Genomic DNA, 20,620 nt, shown 5'->3' on the forward strand with positions numbered 1-20,620 from the left:
GTTGCCAGACCTGCTGAGTATTTCCAGCACTTTCTGTTTTTATTTCAGATTTCCAGCATCCGCAGTATTTTGCTTTTATTTCAGTTTTTTAACCTGTTTATTCAAGTGGCTGTAACTAAGTTTACTAATGAGGCAGCCTAATGATCTCACTGGAGGTTTCACCTGTGTATAAATACAGCTCAGATGAATTGCTTCGCTCAGTGTATCAGTCAGATGTAGCTATAATTACTGCTTTCCCAAAATGCATCGGCAAGAACTAATTCATCCACTCGATTTCACTTTCTACCCTATTCTTGCTGCTTTTGGTATTCCTGGTAAGTCATTATAACCACTTTTTAGTTACGTAAACTTGTGCTTAACAAGAGTTCTGCTGTTGTGTGTATACCATCTTGATGTGATGGCCTTGGTCATAATGTAGAAATGTCAAGTCGTTTGATAAAGTATTTTAAGTCAAGATAATAAGATGAATAGGATTTGTGAATATGTGTGTAATGAACACTATTGTTAAGATATTGGAATTCTTCAGCTGGAGATGAAAAATTCAGGTTGCATTTGTTGAGAAAAGAAACCACAGAACAACTGAACCATTTAAGCAACTATTTGGCCCATCATCCCTGTGCTAAATCTTGCAAGTGCAATCCAAAACTTATCCACCACCTCACTCTCTCCCCAAAGCCCCATATCTTCCTTTGCTTCAAATGTTATTTGCTTTTCTAATACAAGATACTGTGCTACTCTGCTCACCACCACTTTCAATGCATCTCAAATATGAACTTTGCAAATTTACCCCAACCTTTTGTTTCCTGTCTCCCAATCAACTTTTTGTCCTTGCTGCCACATTATCATATGTGTGTACTTTCTAAAAAGCTTCTTGTGTGTCATCTTATTCTACAACTTTTGAGAATCCATCTGTGGCACATCTGCTGCATTCCCATGAGCGAATTGATAACTCCTTCAAAACTTTCTATTACAATTGTCAAACATAACTTGCTTTTAGCAAATTTGTGCTGCCTGTCCTTGATTAGCCCATACTTTTTGAAATGCTTATTCAATCTATAGTTCAAAATATAATTAGAGCTTTCCCAAAACTAATATTAGACTACATGATGGTGTAGTGGTATTGTCACTGGACTAGTAATCCAGAGACCCAGGGTATTTCTCTGGGGACATGGGTTCCACCACAGGAGAAGCTGGAATTTGAATTTAATTAATAAATCTGGAATTAAAAGCTAGTCTAATGATGGCCATGAAACCATTGTCGATTGTTGTAAAAACCCATCTGGTTCACTAATGTCCTTCAGGGAAGGAAATCTGCTTTCCTTACCTGGTCTGGCCTACATGTGACTCCAGACCCACAGCAATGTGGTTAACTCTTACATGCCCTCTGAAATGGCCTAGCAAGCCACTCAGTTGTATCTAACCGCTATGAAGTCAATATTAACAGCACTGTGGGTGTACCTACCCCACATGGACTGCAGCAGGTCAAGAAGGCAGCTCACCACCAACTTCTCAAGGGCAATTAGGGATGGGCAATAAATGCTGTCCTAGCCAGCAATGCCCACATCCCATGAATGAATCAAAAAATATATAGTCAAAGGAAGAGTGGGGCTGATTAGGGCAGAAGGCATGGCTGAAGTACTGAATGAGTACCTTGCATTTATCTTCACTAAAGAAGAAGATGCAGAAAATGTCACAGCAAAGGAGGAGACAATAGAGAAAATAGATGGGGTAAAAATAAAGAGAATGTATTCTAAAGGTTGGCAGCATTCAAAGTAGAAAAGTCACCTGGTTCAGAAGGGATACTTACTAGGCTGCAGAGGAAAGTCATAGAGACATAATGGCACAGAAGGAGGCCATTCAGCTCATTTAATCCATCCTAGCTCTCTGCAGAGCAATCCAATCAGTCCCATTCCCCACCTCTATCCCCATAGTCATGTAAGTTTATTTCCCTCAAGTTCCCATCCAATTTCCTTTAGAAATCATGCATCATCTCTGCCACTACCACCCTCATAGGTCATTACCATTCATTGTATGAAAAAGTTCTTCCTCCCATGTCGCCTGCATCTCTTGACCAAAACCTTAAATCTGTGACCTTCTCCTTGTGCAGTGTACCATCAGCTAATGGGAATAGCTTTTCTTTGCCAAACCTGTCATAATGGACTGCAGCTCACCACCACCATCTCAAGGGCAATTAAGGATGGGCAATAAATGCTGGCCTAGCCAGTGAAGCACACATCCCATGAAAGCATTTAAAAAATCATGTACACCTCTAAAAAATCTCCCCACAGTCTCCTTTGTTCCAAAGAGAATAACACCAACTTCTGCAACCTAACCTTGTCACTAAAATCCCTCATCCCTGGAACCATTCTGGTAAATCTCCTCTGCACCCTCTCAAGGACCCTCACATCCTTCCTAAAGTGTGGTGACCAGAACTGAACACAATACTCTAGTTGTGGCCTAACCAGAGCTTTATAAAGGTTCAGAATAACCTTCCTAATTTTATATTCAATACCTCTACTTATGAAGCCCAAGATCCCATATGCTGTTTTAACTGAGGTAAGGGTGGAAATTGTGGAGGCTCGAGGCACAATATTCCAATCCTCCTAAGATATAGAGGTAGTGCCAGAGCACTGGAGAGTTGCAGATGTTACCTCTGTTCAAAAAATGGGAGAAGGATAAAGTGGCAATTACAGGCCAGACAGCCTAACATCGGTGATGGGAAAACTTTAGAAAAAATAAGCTGAGATAAAATTAATTAGTACTTGTAAAATATGGGTTTATAAATGACAGCCAGCACAGATTTGTTAAAGGCAAATTGTGTCTGACTAATTTGAGTTCTTTGATGAAGGAACAGAGAGGGTGGATGATAGCAATGCAGTTGATATAAGTATGGACTTTCAAAAGGTGCTTCATTAAGTACGATATAATAGACTTGGTAACAATATTGAAGCACATGGGATTACAAGGACAGTGGCAGAATGTGAATGCTAAATTGACTAAAGGACAGAAAGGAGTAGTGGTGAACAGTTGTTTTTCACGCTGGAGGAAGGTTTCCCTAGGGTTTGGTATTAGGATCACTGCTCTTTTTGATATATATTAATGACCTAGACCTGGGGATGCAGAGAATATTTTCTAAGTTTGAAGAAGACACAAAACTCAGTCATTTATTAAACAGTGAAGAGGAAAGTAACAGACTTCTAGAGGACATAGACTAGTGAAGTGGGCAAACACATGGTAGATGCAGTTTAACACAGAAGTGTGCAGTGGTGTATTTTGGTAGGAAGAATGAAAAAGACAATATTAAATAAATGGCACAGTTTTAAATAGGGTGTAGGACCATAAAGTACTCAAATCTATGAAGGTAGCAGGACAATTTGAGAAAGCTGTTAAAAAATCATATGGTATTCTTGGCTTTATAAACAAAAGCATGGAGTACAAAAGCAAGAAGGTTATGCTAAATGTTTGAAAATTACTGGTTAGACCTTAACTAGAGTATTGTGTCAATTCTGGGCATGACACTTTAGAAAAGATGTCAGGGCTTTAGAGAGGATGCAGAGAAGATTTACTAGAAAAGTGCCAGGGATGAGGGATTCATTATATGGAGAGACTGGAGAAGTTGGGGTTGTTCTTTGTAGAGTGAAGGAGGTTAAGGGAAGATTTAATAGAGGTGTTCAAAATCATGAATGATTTTGATAAGGGAAATAAAGGGAAACTGTTCCCAGTGGCAGAAAGACCAGTAACAACAATACACAAATTTAAAGTAATTGACAAAAGAACCAGAGGGGAGATGGTGATAATGGTTTTACACAACAAATTGTTGTGATCTGGAATACAAGGCCTGGAAGAGTGGTGGAAGCAGATTCAATATAAACTTTCAAAAGCAGATTGGAGAAATACTCAAAGGGTAAAAATTTGCAAGACTATGGAGAAAGAGCAGGAAATGGGACACTTTGGAAAGCTCTTTCAGCACTGGCACAGAGTGCAGACTGGCCTGCTGTGCATTTTATTCTATGATTCTATCTGCCGAATAGAGCAGTGACCTCCTGAGTTGGAGAGTGACAGTATACTAGTTTTTCAGCTCTTAATATTTTAGATCCTCCATTCATAATATTTTTTCAGAACAGTTGTGCTGAGGTCTATCATGGAATGTTTGATCTCGTCTTCCTCCTCTTTATGACCAAGACATTGGAAATATATTTAAACTCCTTCCAAATGGATGCTTTTTACAAGGACCTGATCAATACTTTGTGTTTTTTTTCATTTTGCAGTTAACCTACTGGCGATTGCAATCCTGTCCCATGGAAAATGCGGCCTAACCAAATGCATCACTTACTACCTGGTGTCAATGGCATTGGGAGATCTGTTGGTCATTATCACCGATGTAATATTGTATAAGATTGTCTATTATTATTTCCGAAGTTCTTTCTTTGACACCACGGCCATGTGTCGCCTTATTATCGTTCTGTACGCTTCGAGCCAGGATTGTTCAGTTTGGTTAACGGTCGCATTCACCTTCGATCGCTTCGTTGCCATTTGTTGCCAGCAGCTGAAAACAAAATATTGCACCGAGAAGACAGCAGCCAGAGTTATCACAGTTGTGTGTGCAATCTTCTGTTTAAAATGCATTCCCTGGTACTTTGCATTTGGACCTCGATATGTAATTGACAATGTACAGTGGGATTGCATCCTAACACAACAATTTTCTACTTCAAAAGCATGGGCAGCATTCGCTTGGTCCCATCGCATTTTCACCCCATTGCTTCCATTTGGCTTCATTCTATTGTTCAATATTCTGACTGTTAAAAATATTTTAATGGCAAGCAAAGTTCGCAGAGGACTCCGAGGCTGCAATAATGGTGATAATCACAATGATCCGGAGATAGCAAATCGTAAAAAATCTATCATTTTACTTTTCACCATATCTGGCAGTTTTATACTGCTATGGACAACGTATCTTGTGTATTTCTTACATGTACGAATCACAAATGCTTTTTATCACACAAGTTTCAATGATCCTTTATTTAAGGCTCAACAAGCTGGCTCTATGCTTCAACTTTTGAGTTCTTGCACAAATACAAGCATTTATGCAATAACCCAAGCTAAATTCAGAAAGGAAGTAAGGGATGCAGTTAAATATCTGTTTATTCGTATTTCAAAATTAATTAAGTGTAAAAACAGCTGAAGGCAGAGTTCATATATCCTCACCTCCTGACTCCCCAAAGTCTGTCCACCATCTACAAGGCACAAGTCAGGATTGTGATGGAATACTCTCCACTTGCCTGGATGGGTGCAGCTCCAAAATCACTCAAGCTCAACACCATCCAGGACAAAGCAGCCCACTTGATTGGCACCCCATCCACAAACATTCACTCCCCTCCACCACCGATGCACAGTGGCAGCAGTGTGTACCATCTACAAGATGCACTGCAGCAATGCACCAAGGCTCCTTAGACAGCACCTTCCAAACCCACGACCTCTACCACCTAGAAGAACAAGAGCAGCAGTTGCATGGGAACATCACCGCCTGCAAGTTCCCCTCCAAGTCTCACACCATCCTCACTTGGAACTATATCACCGTTCCTTCACTGTTGCTGGGTCAAAATCCTGGAACTCCCTTCCTAACAGCACTGTGGGTGTACCTACCCCACATGGACTGCAGCAGTTCAAAAAAGTGGCTCACCACCACCTTCTCAAGGGCAATTAAGGATGGGCAATAAATGCTGGCTTGGACAGCGACGCCCACATCCCATGAATGAATAAGAAAATCCCTAGATTCATAATTCAACCTGGCCTGTTTCTACACCCACTCTGCATTGTATGTTCTGTAAACACATTCATTAGTCTGCTGTCATTTGAAGATTAAAACAAAATAAAAAAAAGTGCACTATTGTAAATTTAATTCAAACTAATACATATATGCAGAATATGGGAATGGGAGGAAAATATTTTGGTTGTCAAGTCTGCTCTGCATTTTGTGATCCTTGATCACTATTTTCAATTCCCTATCTCTAAATGTACTTATTTTTAAAGTTAGTTGATGTCCTTTTAAATGTATCAATTTAGCATTTTAAATTCATTCTTGGGATGTGGGTGTCACGAGCAAGGCCTTGAAATGATGGTTGTGCGCCTTCTACTTGAACTGCTGCTGTCCAAGTCATGAAGGTGCTTCCACAATGCTGTTAGGTAGGGAGCTCCATGATTATGACCAGCGCTGATGAAGCAATGGCAATCTATTTCTAAGTCAGGATGATATGTGACTTGAAGGGGAGTGTGGAGGTAAGGGTGTTCCCATGCACTTAATGCCCTTGACCTAGGTGGTGATTGGGAGATACTGTCAAAGAAGCCTTGGTGAGTTGCTGCAGTGCATCTTGTAGATGGCACATGCTGCAGCCAAAATACGCCTGTGGTGGAGGAAGTGAATTGTTTAAGGTGGTGGATAGGTGCCAATCAAGTGGGTTTCTTTGTCCTAGATAGCATCAAGCTTCTTGAGTGTCGTTGGAGCTGCACTCATCCAGGCAAGTGAAGATTATTCTGTCACACTCCTGACTTCTGCCCTGTAGATAGTGGAAAAGATTTGGGGAGTCAAAAGGTGAGTTGCTCGTCATAGAATGTTACTTGCCACATATTAGCACAATCTTGGGTGTTGTCCAGATCATCCTGCATGTGAACACGGGCTGCTTCATTATCTGAGGAGTTACAAATGGGACAGAACACTGCAATCATCAACGAATATCCCACTTCTGACCTTATGATGGAGTGAAGATCATTGATGAAGCAGCTGAAGTGGTTGGGCCTAGGACACTATCCTGAGGGACTCCTGCAGTGATGTCCTGGGGCTGAGATGGTTGACCTCCAACAACCACAATAATCTTCCTTTGTGCTAGGTATGACTCCAACCTGATCCCCATTGACTTCAGTTTTGCTAGGACTCCTTGGTACCACATTCAGTCAAATGCTGCCACACTCTGCCTCTCCTCCTGGACACCACCACACTCTCCCTCTGCTCCTGGACAATGCCACACTCTCCCTCTCCCCCTGGACACCACCACACTCTCCCTCTACTCCTGGACACCACCACACTCTCCCTCTGCTCCTGGACAATGCCACACTCTCCCTCTCCCCCTGGACACCACCACACTCTGTCAACCCCAAAACCTGCCACATTCTCCCTCTCCCCCGGACACTGGCACACTGTCCCTCTCCCCTGAATGCCATCACACTCTTCCTCTCCTCCCTTCCCACTCTGGGAACTCTTCACTTTCTTAAAGCAATATTCACACAACTAAACTGTCACGCTATGAAAACAGATGTTGGGAGCATCCTTAACACATGCTAACCTGTTGTATAATCCCCAGCACCTTCCCCCAATTTAACATCAAAGAACAAAGAACAAAGATAATTACAGCACAGGAACAGGCCCTTCGGCCCTCCAAGCCTGCGCCGATCCAGATCCTCTCTCTAAACATGTCGCCTATTTTCTAAGGTTCTGTATCTCTTTTCTTCCTGCCCATTCATGTATCTGTCTAGATACATCTTAAAAGACTCCATCGTGCCCGCATCTACCACCTCCGCTGGCAATGCGTTCCAGCTGCCCACCACCCTCTGCGTAAAGAACTTTCCACGCATATCCCCCCTAAACTTTTCCCCTTTCACTTTGAACTCGTGTCCTCTAGTAATTGAAACCCCCACTCTGGGAAAAAGCCTCTTGCTATCCACCCTGTCTATACCTCTCATACATCATCTCCTGCTAACTTCTCTTACTTCACCTGTGCTATTACATATACCACACACTCCTCAACTGGCAACCTTATTGTAAGGAAAGGAATAATCAGACTGTCCTGAAGTCCAACAATGTTATAATACTATTGATTTCTCTTACCATTAATAATAGTCGTGGTAACCTTTAACCTTTGGCTGTTAAACAGAAAAAAGAGAAGGCAGTTTAAAATTCCTCTGGACCATGAGACCAGGACTGACACTGCAGCAGTGGTCAGTTTCAGACTGAAATAATCAGAGGCTTATTTGAAGATTGTCATTTCATACTGAATTGCGCGATAGTGTGGCAAACAGCTAGTTTGGCCATCATCCTTTTAAAATTAGGGTTACTGCAAAACCAGGAGATTGACTGGTCCTGGATCAAAGGCAGACTTATTAAAGACTCACTTTAATAACAGTGAAACTATCGCTAGGATTACAAGGTAAAGGAGTGATACTTGATAGGCTAATGGAAAAGAACTTAAGTTAAGGTTCTACTGGTCCAAAACATCCTGCTAGGATATCATCTGGTAGGATGTGTAAAGAAGGGAAGGGCGAAGAACTGCCACTGCAGTCAATCATTCAGTGAAGACATTCTGTCTCTTGCAGCAGCACATCAAGACATGGCCTGTTTTGGCTCATCTTGGGAATGGAACCCTGTAAATTCATACACATTAGCAGCTGCGCAGTTAGCACCTTCAGTGTGTTCATCATGAAATCTGTATCCTGAGGAATCCCATGTCTTGTAGCAGTCACTGGCTCCATGCCACTATACCCTGGGGTGATGCCCATGCATGCCTGATCCGTGGTCTAACACTGGTGCCTGGTGGCAGCCTGGAAGGGCAGGAGCTAAAACATTTGAAGGTTATTTCTACTTCAATCCCCATGGACAGATGAGGAAAGGTAGTGAAGCGAGTCTCCCTGATGATGCTCATGGAGAAGCCCAACAGATTCATTGAGAAATATAGCCATCAGATGCGCAGATCCTTGGAGTGTTCAAGTGTTCATGCTAAGCAGTGGAACGAGCATGCTAGAGGTCAGAGATCCCACAACCAATGGATCAGATCAAAGCTCTGCTGTCCTGCCACACCCAGGAATGGATGGTGGTGGACAATTAAATAACTAATGGGAGGATGAGACTGCACAAACATCCCCATCCTCAATGATAGGGAAGCCCAGTATGTCAGTGCAAAAGACAAGGCTGAACATTTTCAACCTTCAGCTGGGAGTGCCAAGTGAATGATTCATCTCAGCCTCCATCTGAGATCCCCAGTATCACAGATGCCAGTCTTCAGCCAATTTTATTCACTCGATACCCATATGCTCATGACATCTGAGCACAAAGTGGAGGAGCAAAAAGAAAAAAAATAGTGTTTATGAGAGCGAAAAGTGGCATTTTAGGGAACTTTCAGTCGCTTGTGGTCACTACCTCAGGGTTAGGGTTAAGAAAAGGGTTAGGGTTAAGAAAAGGGTTAGGAGTTAGATTCAGAGTTGGGGTGAGGGTGAGGGTTAGGGTTAGAGTTAAGAAAGGTAGCAAAAATATCTTGCGTATTTGTCACTAGGTGGCCAGCCCATTGGTTTGTAACATCTGCGCTTGAAGTGCGAACAAAAAGAAAAATATATTAGTGTTTTTGAGAGCAAAGAGTAGCGTTTTAGGGAACTTTCCGTTGTTTGCAGTCACTACTTTCGGGTTTGGGTTAGGGTTGGGGTTGGAGGTTAGGGTTAGGGTTACGGTCAGGGTCAGGTTTAGCAGCCAGGGCTTGGGGCCAAGGCCAGTGCCAGGTCTAGGGTACATGAAGGTTAGGGTTAGATTACGGTACATGAAGGTTATCGTTCGCGTACATTTGTGTTAGGGTCAAGTATCGGGCCAGTTTCAGGGTTTGGTCACATAAGGGTTCAGGTTGGCATTGGGGTATTTGGGTAACAGGGGGTTGTAGAGGGCTGTATTATGATGTGTGTATTAAATTATGATTTTTGTCATATTCAGGCCTGGTCCATTTATGCTTTTGGGTTTTATATTATTAAAATTGTCCAATTGGGTTGCCTCACCAACAAATTTGTTTTGGGTAGATGAGCTCCTTCTGAGGCTAGTGTCCAAGATAGTTGAGGATGGTTTAATGTGTTTCAATGGATTAGGGATATATGAGGTTCAGGATTGTTATGTGTGTGTTAAGTTTTAAGTACGGGTAAAAAAAAGATTTTTGCTGTCCTACAATTGATTCAGACCATTTGGTAATAGGGTTTTTAATGTGAAAATCCACTGTCTCTCTCTCTCCTTTTCCTTTGTACTGGTGTCCAATTCACGTTAGTTTCAAGCGCCACAATTTCCAGGGTCTGAACTCCACGTTATATAAATTGTCTAGTTATCACCTTATCTTCCTTCCCTGTCCAGATGGAACTAAGGTGTCCTGTAAATTTAGTTCTTAAAGTGTTTCCTGTTTCTCCTATATACAAAATGTGGCACTGTTTACATCGAATTGCATTAGGGTTAGGGCTTAGGGTTAGGGCTTAGGGTTAGGGTTTAGGGTTAGGGCTTAGGATTTAGGGTTTAGGGTTAGAGTTAAGTTAGGATAATTAGGCAGTCATGGTGGAAAAGCATCCCCTCTTGCGTTTATATATTCAATTCATGAGTTTCATTTCACTAGCAGCTGCCACTTTTTTTCGGCTTATGCCTTGCGTTGGTGCCTTTTCCCATACTCAGCTCGGGTTATAAGTGGAATTAGAATGAGTATATCTGATTGAAGAATCAGTCGTGTCTAAGGGCTGGCCAAAGTATGGATTTTAGGGTGAGGGCCATCAAGAAGTTTCAGAGGTTAGGGCAGGGTCTGGATTTGGGTCAGGGTGGGGGGGTGGTGAGGTGGGTTTGGGTAGGTTGGGACTAGGCTTCGGGTTATGGGGGAGGTTTAGGGTTAGGCTCAGGGTTATGAGGGGTGTTTTGGGTTAAGGTTAGGGGTTGGGGCTGGGGTCAGGCTATTAGGCCTTAGGGATAGGTCTTATGGTTAGGCCTTAGGGTTTGGTCTTCAGGCTAGGTCTGAGGGTTAGGGCTGGGTCTGGGGGCGCGGGTTACATTAACATTGTGGGAGGTTTGGGTTACGGTTAGGGGTTGAGGCTGATCTGGGTTTAGGGTTAGGGGTTAGGGTTAGAGTTAGGAGTTAGGATCAGGGTCAGGGTTATGGGTTTGGGTTAGGGTTAGGGGTTGGGGCTAGGGATTAGGGTTTGGGGTTGGGGTTAGGGGTTAGGGTTAGGGATCGAGTTAAGGGTTAGGATTCGGGTTAGGGTTCGGGATTAGGTGTTAGACGTTGGGTTTAGGGTTAAGGTTAATGGTTAGCATTCGGGTTAGGGGTTTGGGTTAGGGATTAGGGTTTCTGGTTTGGGTCAGGGGGACTGGTCTTGGGTAGGTTGGGATTAGGGTTAGCGTTATGGCAGAGGTTTAGGGTTAGAACATAGAACATAGAACAGTACAGCACAGTACAGGCCCTTCGGCCCACGATGTTGTGCCGAACCTTTAACCTACTCTAAGATCAAACTAACTACCTACCCTTCATTCTACTATCATCCATGTACCTATCCAAGAGTCGCTTAAATGCCCCTAATGTATCTACTTCTACTACCACCGCTGGTTTAGGGTTGTGGGGTTTTGGATTAGGATTAGGGGTTGGGGCTGGGGTTGGAATGTTAGGACCTAGAGTTAGGCCTTAGGGTTAGGGCTGGGTCTGGGGGTGAGGGTTACATTAATGTTCTGGGGTGTTTGGGTTAGAGTTAGGGGTTGGGGCTGGGGTTGGGGAATTAGGCCTTAGGGTGAGGCTTTATAGTTAGGCCTTTGGGTTCAGGGTAAGGGTGTTAGGGTTAGTTCTGGGTCTGGAGCTGAGGGTTACCTTGATGTTGGGTTTGTCATGGTGGCAGGTATTGTTTACGGGCCAGTTTCAGGGTTTGGTCGTATTTGTGTTTAGGTTAGCATTAGGGTATTTGGGCAACAGGGGTTTGTCTAGGTTTAAACCATGATGTGTGTAACCGATTATGGCTTTTGTCATATTCGGCCTAGTCCATTTAGGCTTTCGGGTTTCAGAGTATTAAAATTGTTTAATTGGGTTGCCCAGTCAAACAAAATGTTTTGGATAGATGAGCTATTTCTAAGGCTAGTGTTTATTTATTTACTTAGAGATACAGCACTGAAACAGGCCCTTCGGCCCACCGAGTCTGTGCTGACTAAGAACCACCCATTTATACTAACCCTACAGTAATCCCATATTCCCTACCACTTACCTACACTAGGGGCAATTTACAATGGCCAATTTACCTATCACCTGCAAGTCTTTGGCTGTGGGAGGAAACCGGAGCACCCAGCGAAAACCCACGCAGTCACAGGGAGAACTTGCAAACTCCGCACAGGCAGTACCCAGAATTGAACCCGGGTCCCTGGAGCTGTGATGCTAACCACTGCGCCACTGTGCTGCCACTGTTAGTGTCTGAGATAGTTGGGGATGATGTAATATGTTCCCAGGGATTAGGGGTATGTGAGGTTCAGGAGTGTTGTGCATGTGTTATGTTTTAAGCACTGGTAAAGGAATTTTTGCTGTCCTACCATTAGTTCAGACCCTTTGGTATCAGGGTTGGTAAAGTTAAAATCCACCATCTCTCTTTCCATTTCCTTTGTATTGGTGTCCAATTCACGTTATTTTCAAGCTTCCATGATTTCCAGTGACTGAATTCCATGTTGCATAAAATCTCTGGTTATCGCCTTGTCTTCCTTCCCTGTCCGGATGGAACTAAGGTGTCCTGTCAATCTAGTTCTTAAAGTGTTCCCTGTTTCCCCTATATATAAAATGTGGCACTGTTTACATCGAATTGCATAGACTACATTTTGTTGCTCGCATGTAATTCTTTGCTTTATTAAAGCGGTTTTTCCTGTGTTCTCGTTTTGCAAGATTTTTAAGACCTTTAGGTGTTTACATGTTCCACATTGTCTGTCACCGCAATTTGGTACGGTTTGTGCCTTTACGCTACTTGTAACCAATAGGTCTTTTAGGTTTTTGCCTCTTTTAAAAGCTGATGTTATACTATATTGGCTCAGTGAGTTAACATCCCCTTTTAACTTTTCAAAATGGTTTCTCACTACCCTATTTATCTGTTGAGTCTTTGCCCAGTATGTTGTAACAAGTGGTAGTCTTGTAGTTGGCCTATCCCGTGGCTGTGGGTTCTCCATCTCCCTCAGGAAATTGGACTTGATATGTCTGAGGAATCTCTTTGTGTACCCCCTCCATCTCAGTGCGGTGAAAAGGGTGGTGACCACTTTGTTGAAATCTTCTAGTTTTGTGGATATGCGGTGGAACCGCATGAGTTGTGACTTTACCAGTCCTCTAAAGGTGTGCCTGGGATGATGGCTTTTAGTGTGCAGGAGTGTATGTGTGTCAGTTGCTTTGAAGAAAAACATTAACTCCATGTAACTCACAATGTCCTCTCAGGAACTTAGCCAGTTCCTCTTTTAAAGGTCTCTCTGTTACACGTGTTTGTTCCAGAGGGTGACGAGCCTGTGACAAGTGATGGAGTGGTACAGCAGAGAAGACCATTCGGCCCATCGTGCCTGTGACAGATCTTGACTGGAGCCGCACACCCAGTCAGTCCCACCTGACCCAAAACTTGCCCAAATACAAACTGGTGGGAAGGAAAGAGACATACACTAAATACATGGAGAGCAGGGGACAACAAGACAAGGGCAAATACAAAGATTAGAAGGAAGGTTAAAAAAAAACAATGAGGGCAAAGAGGAAGTGTGAAATTAAATTATCAAGGAATATAAAACAAAAGTAAAATATTTTACAGACACATAAATAAGACAACTGGAAATCTCGATGGGAATTGGGCCATTTAACGATGGACAGGATAATATGCCAACAACTTATACTTATATTACATAGTACAGCATCTCAAGGTGCTTCACAGGATATAAAGCCACAAAAGGAGATATTAGGGCAACTTCATTCTCCTGTGCAGCGAAAACTGCCCGTGTACCAGAACCTTGTTCAGCCGGTTCAGTTGTGAGATTGAATGGAGGGACAGGGAGCTGCAGGTCATCCATGTGAGAGAAGAGAAGCAGCAACGAGTACTTTTGAAAATTCAGTTCAGAGGGGGGAAAAAATCCACATCAGTCCTTTCTCAAGTCTTGTGTGCAAACATCATGTCCATTGAAGACAACAGTTCACACACCCATGGGCTTTCACTCTGTTCTCAATGGTTTTTATTCTGCAAATTAACATGTCCACAGACACAGCAAAAAATAAGCATTACCCCAACTCTGATCTGTAAAAATATTTCAAAACTGCTTTTTGCTACACAAATTATACACTGTCCAGCATAACCTCATTTCAGCATCAACAGAAACTCACTTCACCCTGGGTCTTCCTAGCTGCAGACTGAATCACCAGCTTCAGTTCCGCCTGATCCCTGATCCAGGTGAAAATGGAGACCAGTACGGGAAATGCTCCCAAAAAAAACAGCACAGCAAAGGCGGAGCCATGGAAGAAACAGATTTCCAGGGTTTTCTAGCTCATGCACTAGGTAAAGACGCTGTGACACTGAACCATGCAAAGCCTGAAAAACCACTGGGTCTGTATGGGATAGCTAACGTGGTCTGGGGCAGCATTGTACAGCTGCAAAGAGGAAGGAGTGAAGGACAGGCGAGGACAGCATTGGGCTTGACTATCGAGGGGCCGAGTGGCCTACTCTTACTCCAAATTCTGACATTTGTATAAGACAAGTCCTCTTAAACTAAAAAAAAGAGTTTACATCGAATTGCATAGACTACATTTTGTTGCTCGCATGTAATTCTTTGCTTTATTAAAGGGGTTTTTCCTGTGTTCTCGTTTTGTAAGACTTTTAAGACCTTTAGGTGCTTACATGTTCCACATTGTCTGTCACCGCAATTTGGTACGGCTTGTGCCTTTACGCTGCTAGTGACCAATAGATCCTTTAGGTTTTTGCCTCTTTTGAAAGCTGATGTTATGCTATATTGGCTCAGTGAGTTAACATCCCCTTTTAACTTTTCAAAATGGTTTCTCACTACCCTATTTATCTGTTGGGTTGTTGCGCGGTATGTTGTAACAAGTGGTAGTCTTGTAGTTGGCCTATCCCGTGGCTGTGGGTTCTCCATCTCCCTCAGGAAATTGGACTTGATATGTCTGAGGAATCTCTTTGTGTACCCCCTCCGTCTCAGTGCGGTGAAAAGGGTGGTGACCACTTTGTTGAAATCTTCTAGTTTTGTGGATATGCGGTGGAACTGCATGAGTTGTGACTTTACCAGTCCCCTAAAGGTGTGCCTGGGATGATGGCTTTTAGTGTGCAGGAGTGTATGTGTGTCAGTTACTTTGAAGAATACCTTTGTTGCTAATGACGTTTCGCTGTTCACTGCAGCTTCATCAGGGGAAAATGGATGATTCATTGCAGAATCTGTTGAATAAAGGTGAGTGAGCTGGCTGTTGAATGTGATTGGTGGGAAAAGTCTCCTTATCCTGAAACAATTGGGCTGTTTTTTAAAAATTTAATTGACCCAATGGGAAGTGTGGTCTGTGCATTGTGCCCCTGTAAAAAAACACCCTGGTTACCATGGTAGCAGAGCCTCATCACGTGTTGGGTTTACCTTGTGCTCCACAACCTTCCAGCATTCCGGCCGACTACATCTGCAGGAAGTGTACCCAGTTGCAGCTCCTCACAGACCGCATGGATCAGTTGGAGCAGCAACTGGATGCACTTAGGAGCATGCAGGTGGCGGAAAGCGTCATAGGCAGGACTTTTAGGGAAGTGGTTACACCCAAGGTGCAGGCAGACAGATGGGTGACCACTAGAAGGGGCAGGCAGTCAGTGCAGGAATCCCCTGTGGCTATCCCCCTCTCTAACAAGTATACCATTTTAGATACTGTTGGGGGGGATGGCCTATCAGGGGAAAACAGCAGCAGCCAGAGCAGTGGCACCACGGCTGGCACTGTTGTTCAGCAGGGAGGGACAAAGCGCAGAAGAGCAATAGTTATAGGGGACTCTATAGTCAGGGGCACAGATAGGCACTTCTGTGGACGTGAAAGAGACTCCAGGATGGTATGTTGCCTCCCTGGTACCAGGGTCAGGGATGTCTCTGAACGGACAGGGGGCATTCTGAAGGGGGAGGGTGAACAGCCAGAGGTTGTGGTACACATCGGTACCAATGACATAGGCAGGAAGAGTGATGAGGTCCTGCATGGGGAGTTTAGGGAGTTAGGTGGTAAGTTAAAAAGCAGGACCTCTAGGGTTGTAATCTCTGGAATACTCCCTGTGCCATGTGCCAGTGAGGCGAGAACTAGGAAGATAGTGCAGCTACACACGTGGCTGAGCAGCTGGTGTAGAAGGGAGGGTTTCAGATATCTGGACCATTGGGCTCTCTTCAGGGACAGATGGGACCTGTACAAGAAGGACGGGTTGCATCTAAACTGGAAGGGCACTAATATCCTGGCTGCGAGGTTTGCTAGCGTCACTCGGGAGGGTTTAAACTAGTGTGGCAGGGGGGTGGGAACCAGAGCAGTAGGACAGCTCGTGAAATAAATGAGGAGGACATAGTAAATAAGGCCAGTCGGACTAAGAGGAAGAGCAGGCAGGGCGATGTTGCTGAGCACAGCGGGACTGGTGGTCTGAAGTGCATATGTTTCAATGTGAGAAGTATAACAGGTAAGGCAGATGAACTTAGAGCTTGGATTAGTACTTGGAAATATGATGTCGTTGCTATTACAGAGATTTGGTTGAGGGAAGGGCAGGATTGGCAGCTAAATGTTCCAGGCTTTAGAAGCTTCAGGCGGGATGGAGGGGGATGTAAAAGGGGTGGGCGAGTTGCATTACTGGTTAAGGAGAATATCACAGCTGTACTGCGGGAGGACACCTCAGAGGGTCATGCAGTGAGGCAATATGGGTGGAGCTCAGGAATAGGAAGAGTGCAGTCACGATGTTGGGGGTTTACTACAGGCCTCCCAACAGCCAGCGGGAGGTAGAGGAGCAGATATGTAGACAGATTTTGGAAAGATGTAAAGGTAACAGGGTTGTAGTGGTGGGTGATTTTAACTTCCCCAATATTGACTGGGACTCACTTAGTGCTAGGGGCTTGGATGGGGCAGAATTTGTGAGGAGCATCCAGGAGGGCTTCTTGAAACAGTATGTAGATAGTCCAACGAGGGATGGGGCCATTCTGGACCTGCTATTGGGGAATGAGCCCGGCGAGGTGGTTGAAGTTTCAGTGGGGGAGCATTTCGGGAGCAGTGACCATAATTCCATAAGTTTTAAGGTACTTGTGGATAAGGATAAGAGTAGTCCTCGGGTGAAGGTGCTAAATTGGGGGAAGGCTAATTATAACAATATTAGGCAGGAACTGAAGAATTTAGATTGGGGGCGGCTGTTTGAGGGTAAATCAACATCTGACATGTGGGAGTCTTTCAAACGTCAGCTGATTAGAATCCAGGACCAGCATGTTCCTGTGAGGAAGAAGGATAAGTTTGGCAAGTTTCGGGAAGCTTGGATAACATGGGATATTGTGAGCCAAGTCAAAAAGAAAAAGGAAGCATTTGTAAGGGCTGGAAGGCTAGGAACAGATGAAGCACTTGAGGAATATAAAGACAGTAGGAAGGAACTAAAGCAAGGAGTTAGGAGGGCTAAAAGGGGTCATGAAAAGTCATTGGCAAACAGGATTAAGGAAAATCCCAAGGCTTTTTATACATATATAAAGAGAAAGAGGGTAACCAGGGAAAGGGTTGGCCCACTCAAGAACAGAGATGGGAATCTATGCGTGGAGCCAGAGGAAATGGGCGAGGTGCAAATAAGTACTTTGCATCAGTATTCACCAAGGAGAAGGACTTGGTGGATGATGAGCCGAGGGAAGGGAGTGCAGATAGTCTCAGTCATCTCATTATCAAAAAGGAGGAGGTGTTGGGTGTCTTGCAAAGCATTAAGGTAGATAAGTCCCCAGGGCCTGATGGGATCTACCCCAGAATACTAAGGGAGGCAAGGGAAGAAATTGCTGGGGCCTTGACAGAAATCTTTGCATCCTCATTGGCTACAGGTGAGGTCCCAGAGGACTGGAGAATAACCAATGTTGTTCCTTTGTTTAAGAAGGGTGGCAAGGATAATCCAGGAAATTATAGGCCGGTGAGCCTTATGTCAGTGGTAGGGAAACTATTGGAAAGGATTCTTCGGGACAGGATTTACTCCCATTTGGAAACAAACAAACTTATTAGCGAGAGACAGCATGGTTTTGTGAAGGGGAGGTCGTGTCTCACTAATTTGATTGAGTTTTTTGAGGAAGTGACGAAGATGATTGATGAAGGAAGGGCGGTGGATGTTGTCTCTATGGACTTTAGTAAAGCCTTTGACAAGGTCCCGCATGGCAGACTGGGGAAAAAAGTTAAGTCACACGGGATCAGAGGTGAGCTGGCAAGATGGATACAGAACTGGCTCGGTCATAGAAGACAGAGGGTAACAGTGGATGGGTGTTTTTCTCAATGGAGGAATGTGACTAGTGGTGTTCCGCAGGGATCAGTGCTGGGACCTTTGCTGTTTGTAGTATATATAAATGATTTGGAGAAAAATGTAGCTGGTCTGATTTGTAATTTTGCGGACGACACAAAGGTTGGTGGAGTTGCGGATAATGATGAGGATTGTCAGAGGATACAGCAGGATATAGATCGGTTGGAGACTTGGGTGGAGAAATGGCAGATGGAGTTTAATCCGGACAAATGTGATGTAATGCATTTTGGAAGGTGTAATGCAGGTGGGAAGTATACAGTAAATGGCAGAACCCTTAGGAGTATTGACAGGCAGAGAGATCTGGGCGTACAGGTCCACAGGTCACTGAAAGTGGCAACGCAGGTGGATAAGGTAGTCAAGAAGGCATACGGCATGCTTGCCTTCATCGGTCGGGGCATAGAGTATAAAAATTGGCAAGTCATGTTGCAGCTGCACAGAACCTTTGTTAGGCCACACTTTGAATATTGCGTGCAATTCTGGTCGCCACACTACCAGAAGGACGTGGAGGCTTTGGAGAGGGTACAGAGGAGGTTTACCAGGATGTTGCCTGGTCTGGAGGGCATTAGCTATGAGGAGAGGTTGGAAAAACTCGGATTGTTTTCACTGGAACGACGAAGGTGGAGGGGCGACATGATAGAGGTTTACAAAGTTATGAGCGGCATGGACAGAGTGGATAGTCAGAAGCTTTTTCCCAGGTTAGAAGAGTCAGTTCCTAGGGGACATAGGTTTAAGGTGTGAGGGGCAAAGTTTAGAGGGGATGTGCGAGGCAAGTTCTTTACACAGAGGGTGATGAGGGCCTGGAACTTGCTGCCAGGGGAGGTGGTGGAAGTAGTTACGATAGCGACGTTTAAGAGACATCTTGACAAATACATGAATAGGATGGGAATAGAGGGATATGGGCCCCGGAAGTGCAGAAGGTGTTAGTTTCGGCAGGCAGCAAGATCGGTGCAGGCTTGGAGGGCCGAATGGCCTGTTCCTGTGCTGTACTGTTCTTTGTTCTTTGTAACCTCTGCAAAAAAAACCTAGTCCTGAAACAAAGGGAAACAATTAGGCTGCTTTTAAATTGAATTTTAATTGACCCACTGGGTTTGAAACAATTGCAGCTTTTTTAAGTTTTTAAAGTTTAAATTTAAATGGTCCCATGGGAAGCCCGATCTGTGCATTTGTGGCCCTGCAAAATAACCTGTTTGCCGTGGTAACAGAGCCCTACCCCATGCTGGGTCACCCCAAGTCCATCAAAAGCAAACAAACAGTAAAATCACCCAGTCCTGGGACATTAATGGGTTGCTTTAGCTCCCCAGCGCCACTGTGTGGTAGGTCTTTGTAACAGCAATACATTTATATTCTAAATTTAAAATGCAGAAGTAAGGAGGGATTTAATGATAATTAATATTAACCTGCCTATCTAAGAGGGGGGATTTAATTATAATTATAATTAAAACTGACCTGCCTATCTAAGAGATCTGTAACCCTACACCCATTACACTCAGGTGTTAATTTAAAACTTTGGTTTATTTGTTACATAATTATTTGGGAATGGAATGGGAATTGGATGTATTCCTGGGGGTGAAGGGCCCGCAAGTTTGGTATTGGGGTGTGAGCTTAGGCACGACTGTTCCCCAGTAGAGACCCTGGCAGCACAGGCCAGATGGCCTTGAAAGTGCAGAATTTAATTTTCTTATGTCTTGTTTAATGGCACGCGCCATTTCTGTGTATCGACCAGCTGAACTTGGATTCTGTTGCCTGTAAGGCATTTATTTTTGGCACTGCTTGGACAGTCACAACGGACGGCGTGTCACTTTAAAGTTAGGGTAGGGTGAACGGGCAGTAGGGGTGGGAAAGCCTCCCCTCTTGTGTTTATATACTCATTTCTTGAGTTTAATTTCACTAGCAGCTGCCACTTTTATTCGGCTCACGCCTTAAGTTAGTGTCCATCCATGTCCGCTTGCCTTTCCAGCTCGGATTATCAGTGGGATTGCAATGAATAGCATGTGCTATTAATTTTGCAATGAGTATATCGAATTGAAGGATCAGTCGTGTCTAAGGGCTGGACAAAGATTGGACTTTAGGGCGGGGGCCATCAAGAAGATTCAGAGGTTAGGTCAGGGTTCACATCCGGATCGGGGTGGGGTTGTTTTGGGTAGGTTAGGAATAGGTGGGTGGGGGGAAGTTTGGTCGATTAGGACTAGGCTTAGGCTTGGGTTTATGGTTCTGGCTGGGGGGGGTTTTAGGCGTAGGATTGAGGGGGGGTTAGTGTAGGATTTAGGGGTTAGGGTTAGGCATTAGAGTTAGGTGTTAGGGTTAGGGTTAGGGGTTAGGCGTTAGGGTTAGGGGT

The 20,620-nt window shown here is 44.1% G+C and overlaps 1 protein-coding gene across 1 annotated transcript; it reads left to right on the forward strand.

Annotated features, from left to right (window-relative positions):
• Positions 1 to 241: 241 nt before the first annotated feature.
• Positions 242 to 5,182, forward strand: LOC137380990 (probable G-protein coupled receptor 139). Its single transcript, XM_068053411.1, has 2 exons — positions 242 to 314; positions 4,269 to 5,182. Exons 1-2 carry the CDS (start codon positions 242 to 244, stop codon positions 5,180 to 5,182), a joined length of 987 nt encoding a protein of 328 aa, XP_067909512.1.
• The last annotated feature ends 15,438 nt before the right edge of the window (positions 5,183 to 20,620 follow it).

Source organism: Heterodontus francisci, chromosome 20 (assembly GCF_036365525.1).
Source record: "Heterodontus francisci isolate sHetFra1 chromosome 20, sHetFra1.hap1, whole genome shotgun sequence".
Taxonomy (NCBI): Eukaryota; Metazoa; Chordata; class Chondrichthyes; order Heterodontiformes; family Heterodontidae; genus Heterodontus; species Heterodontus francisci.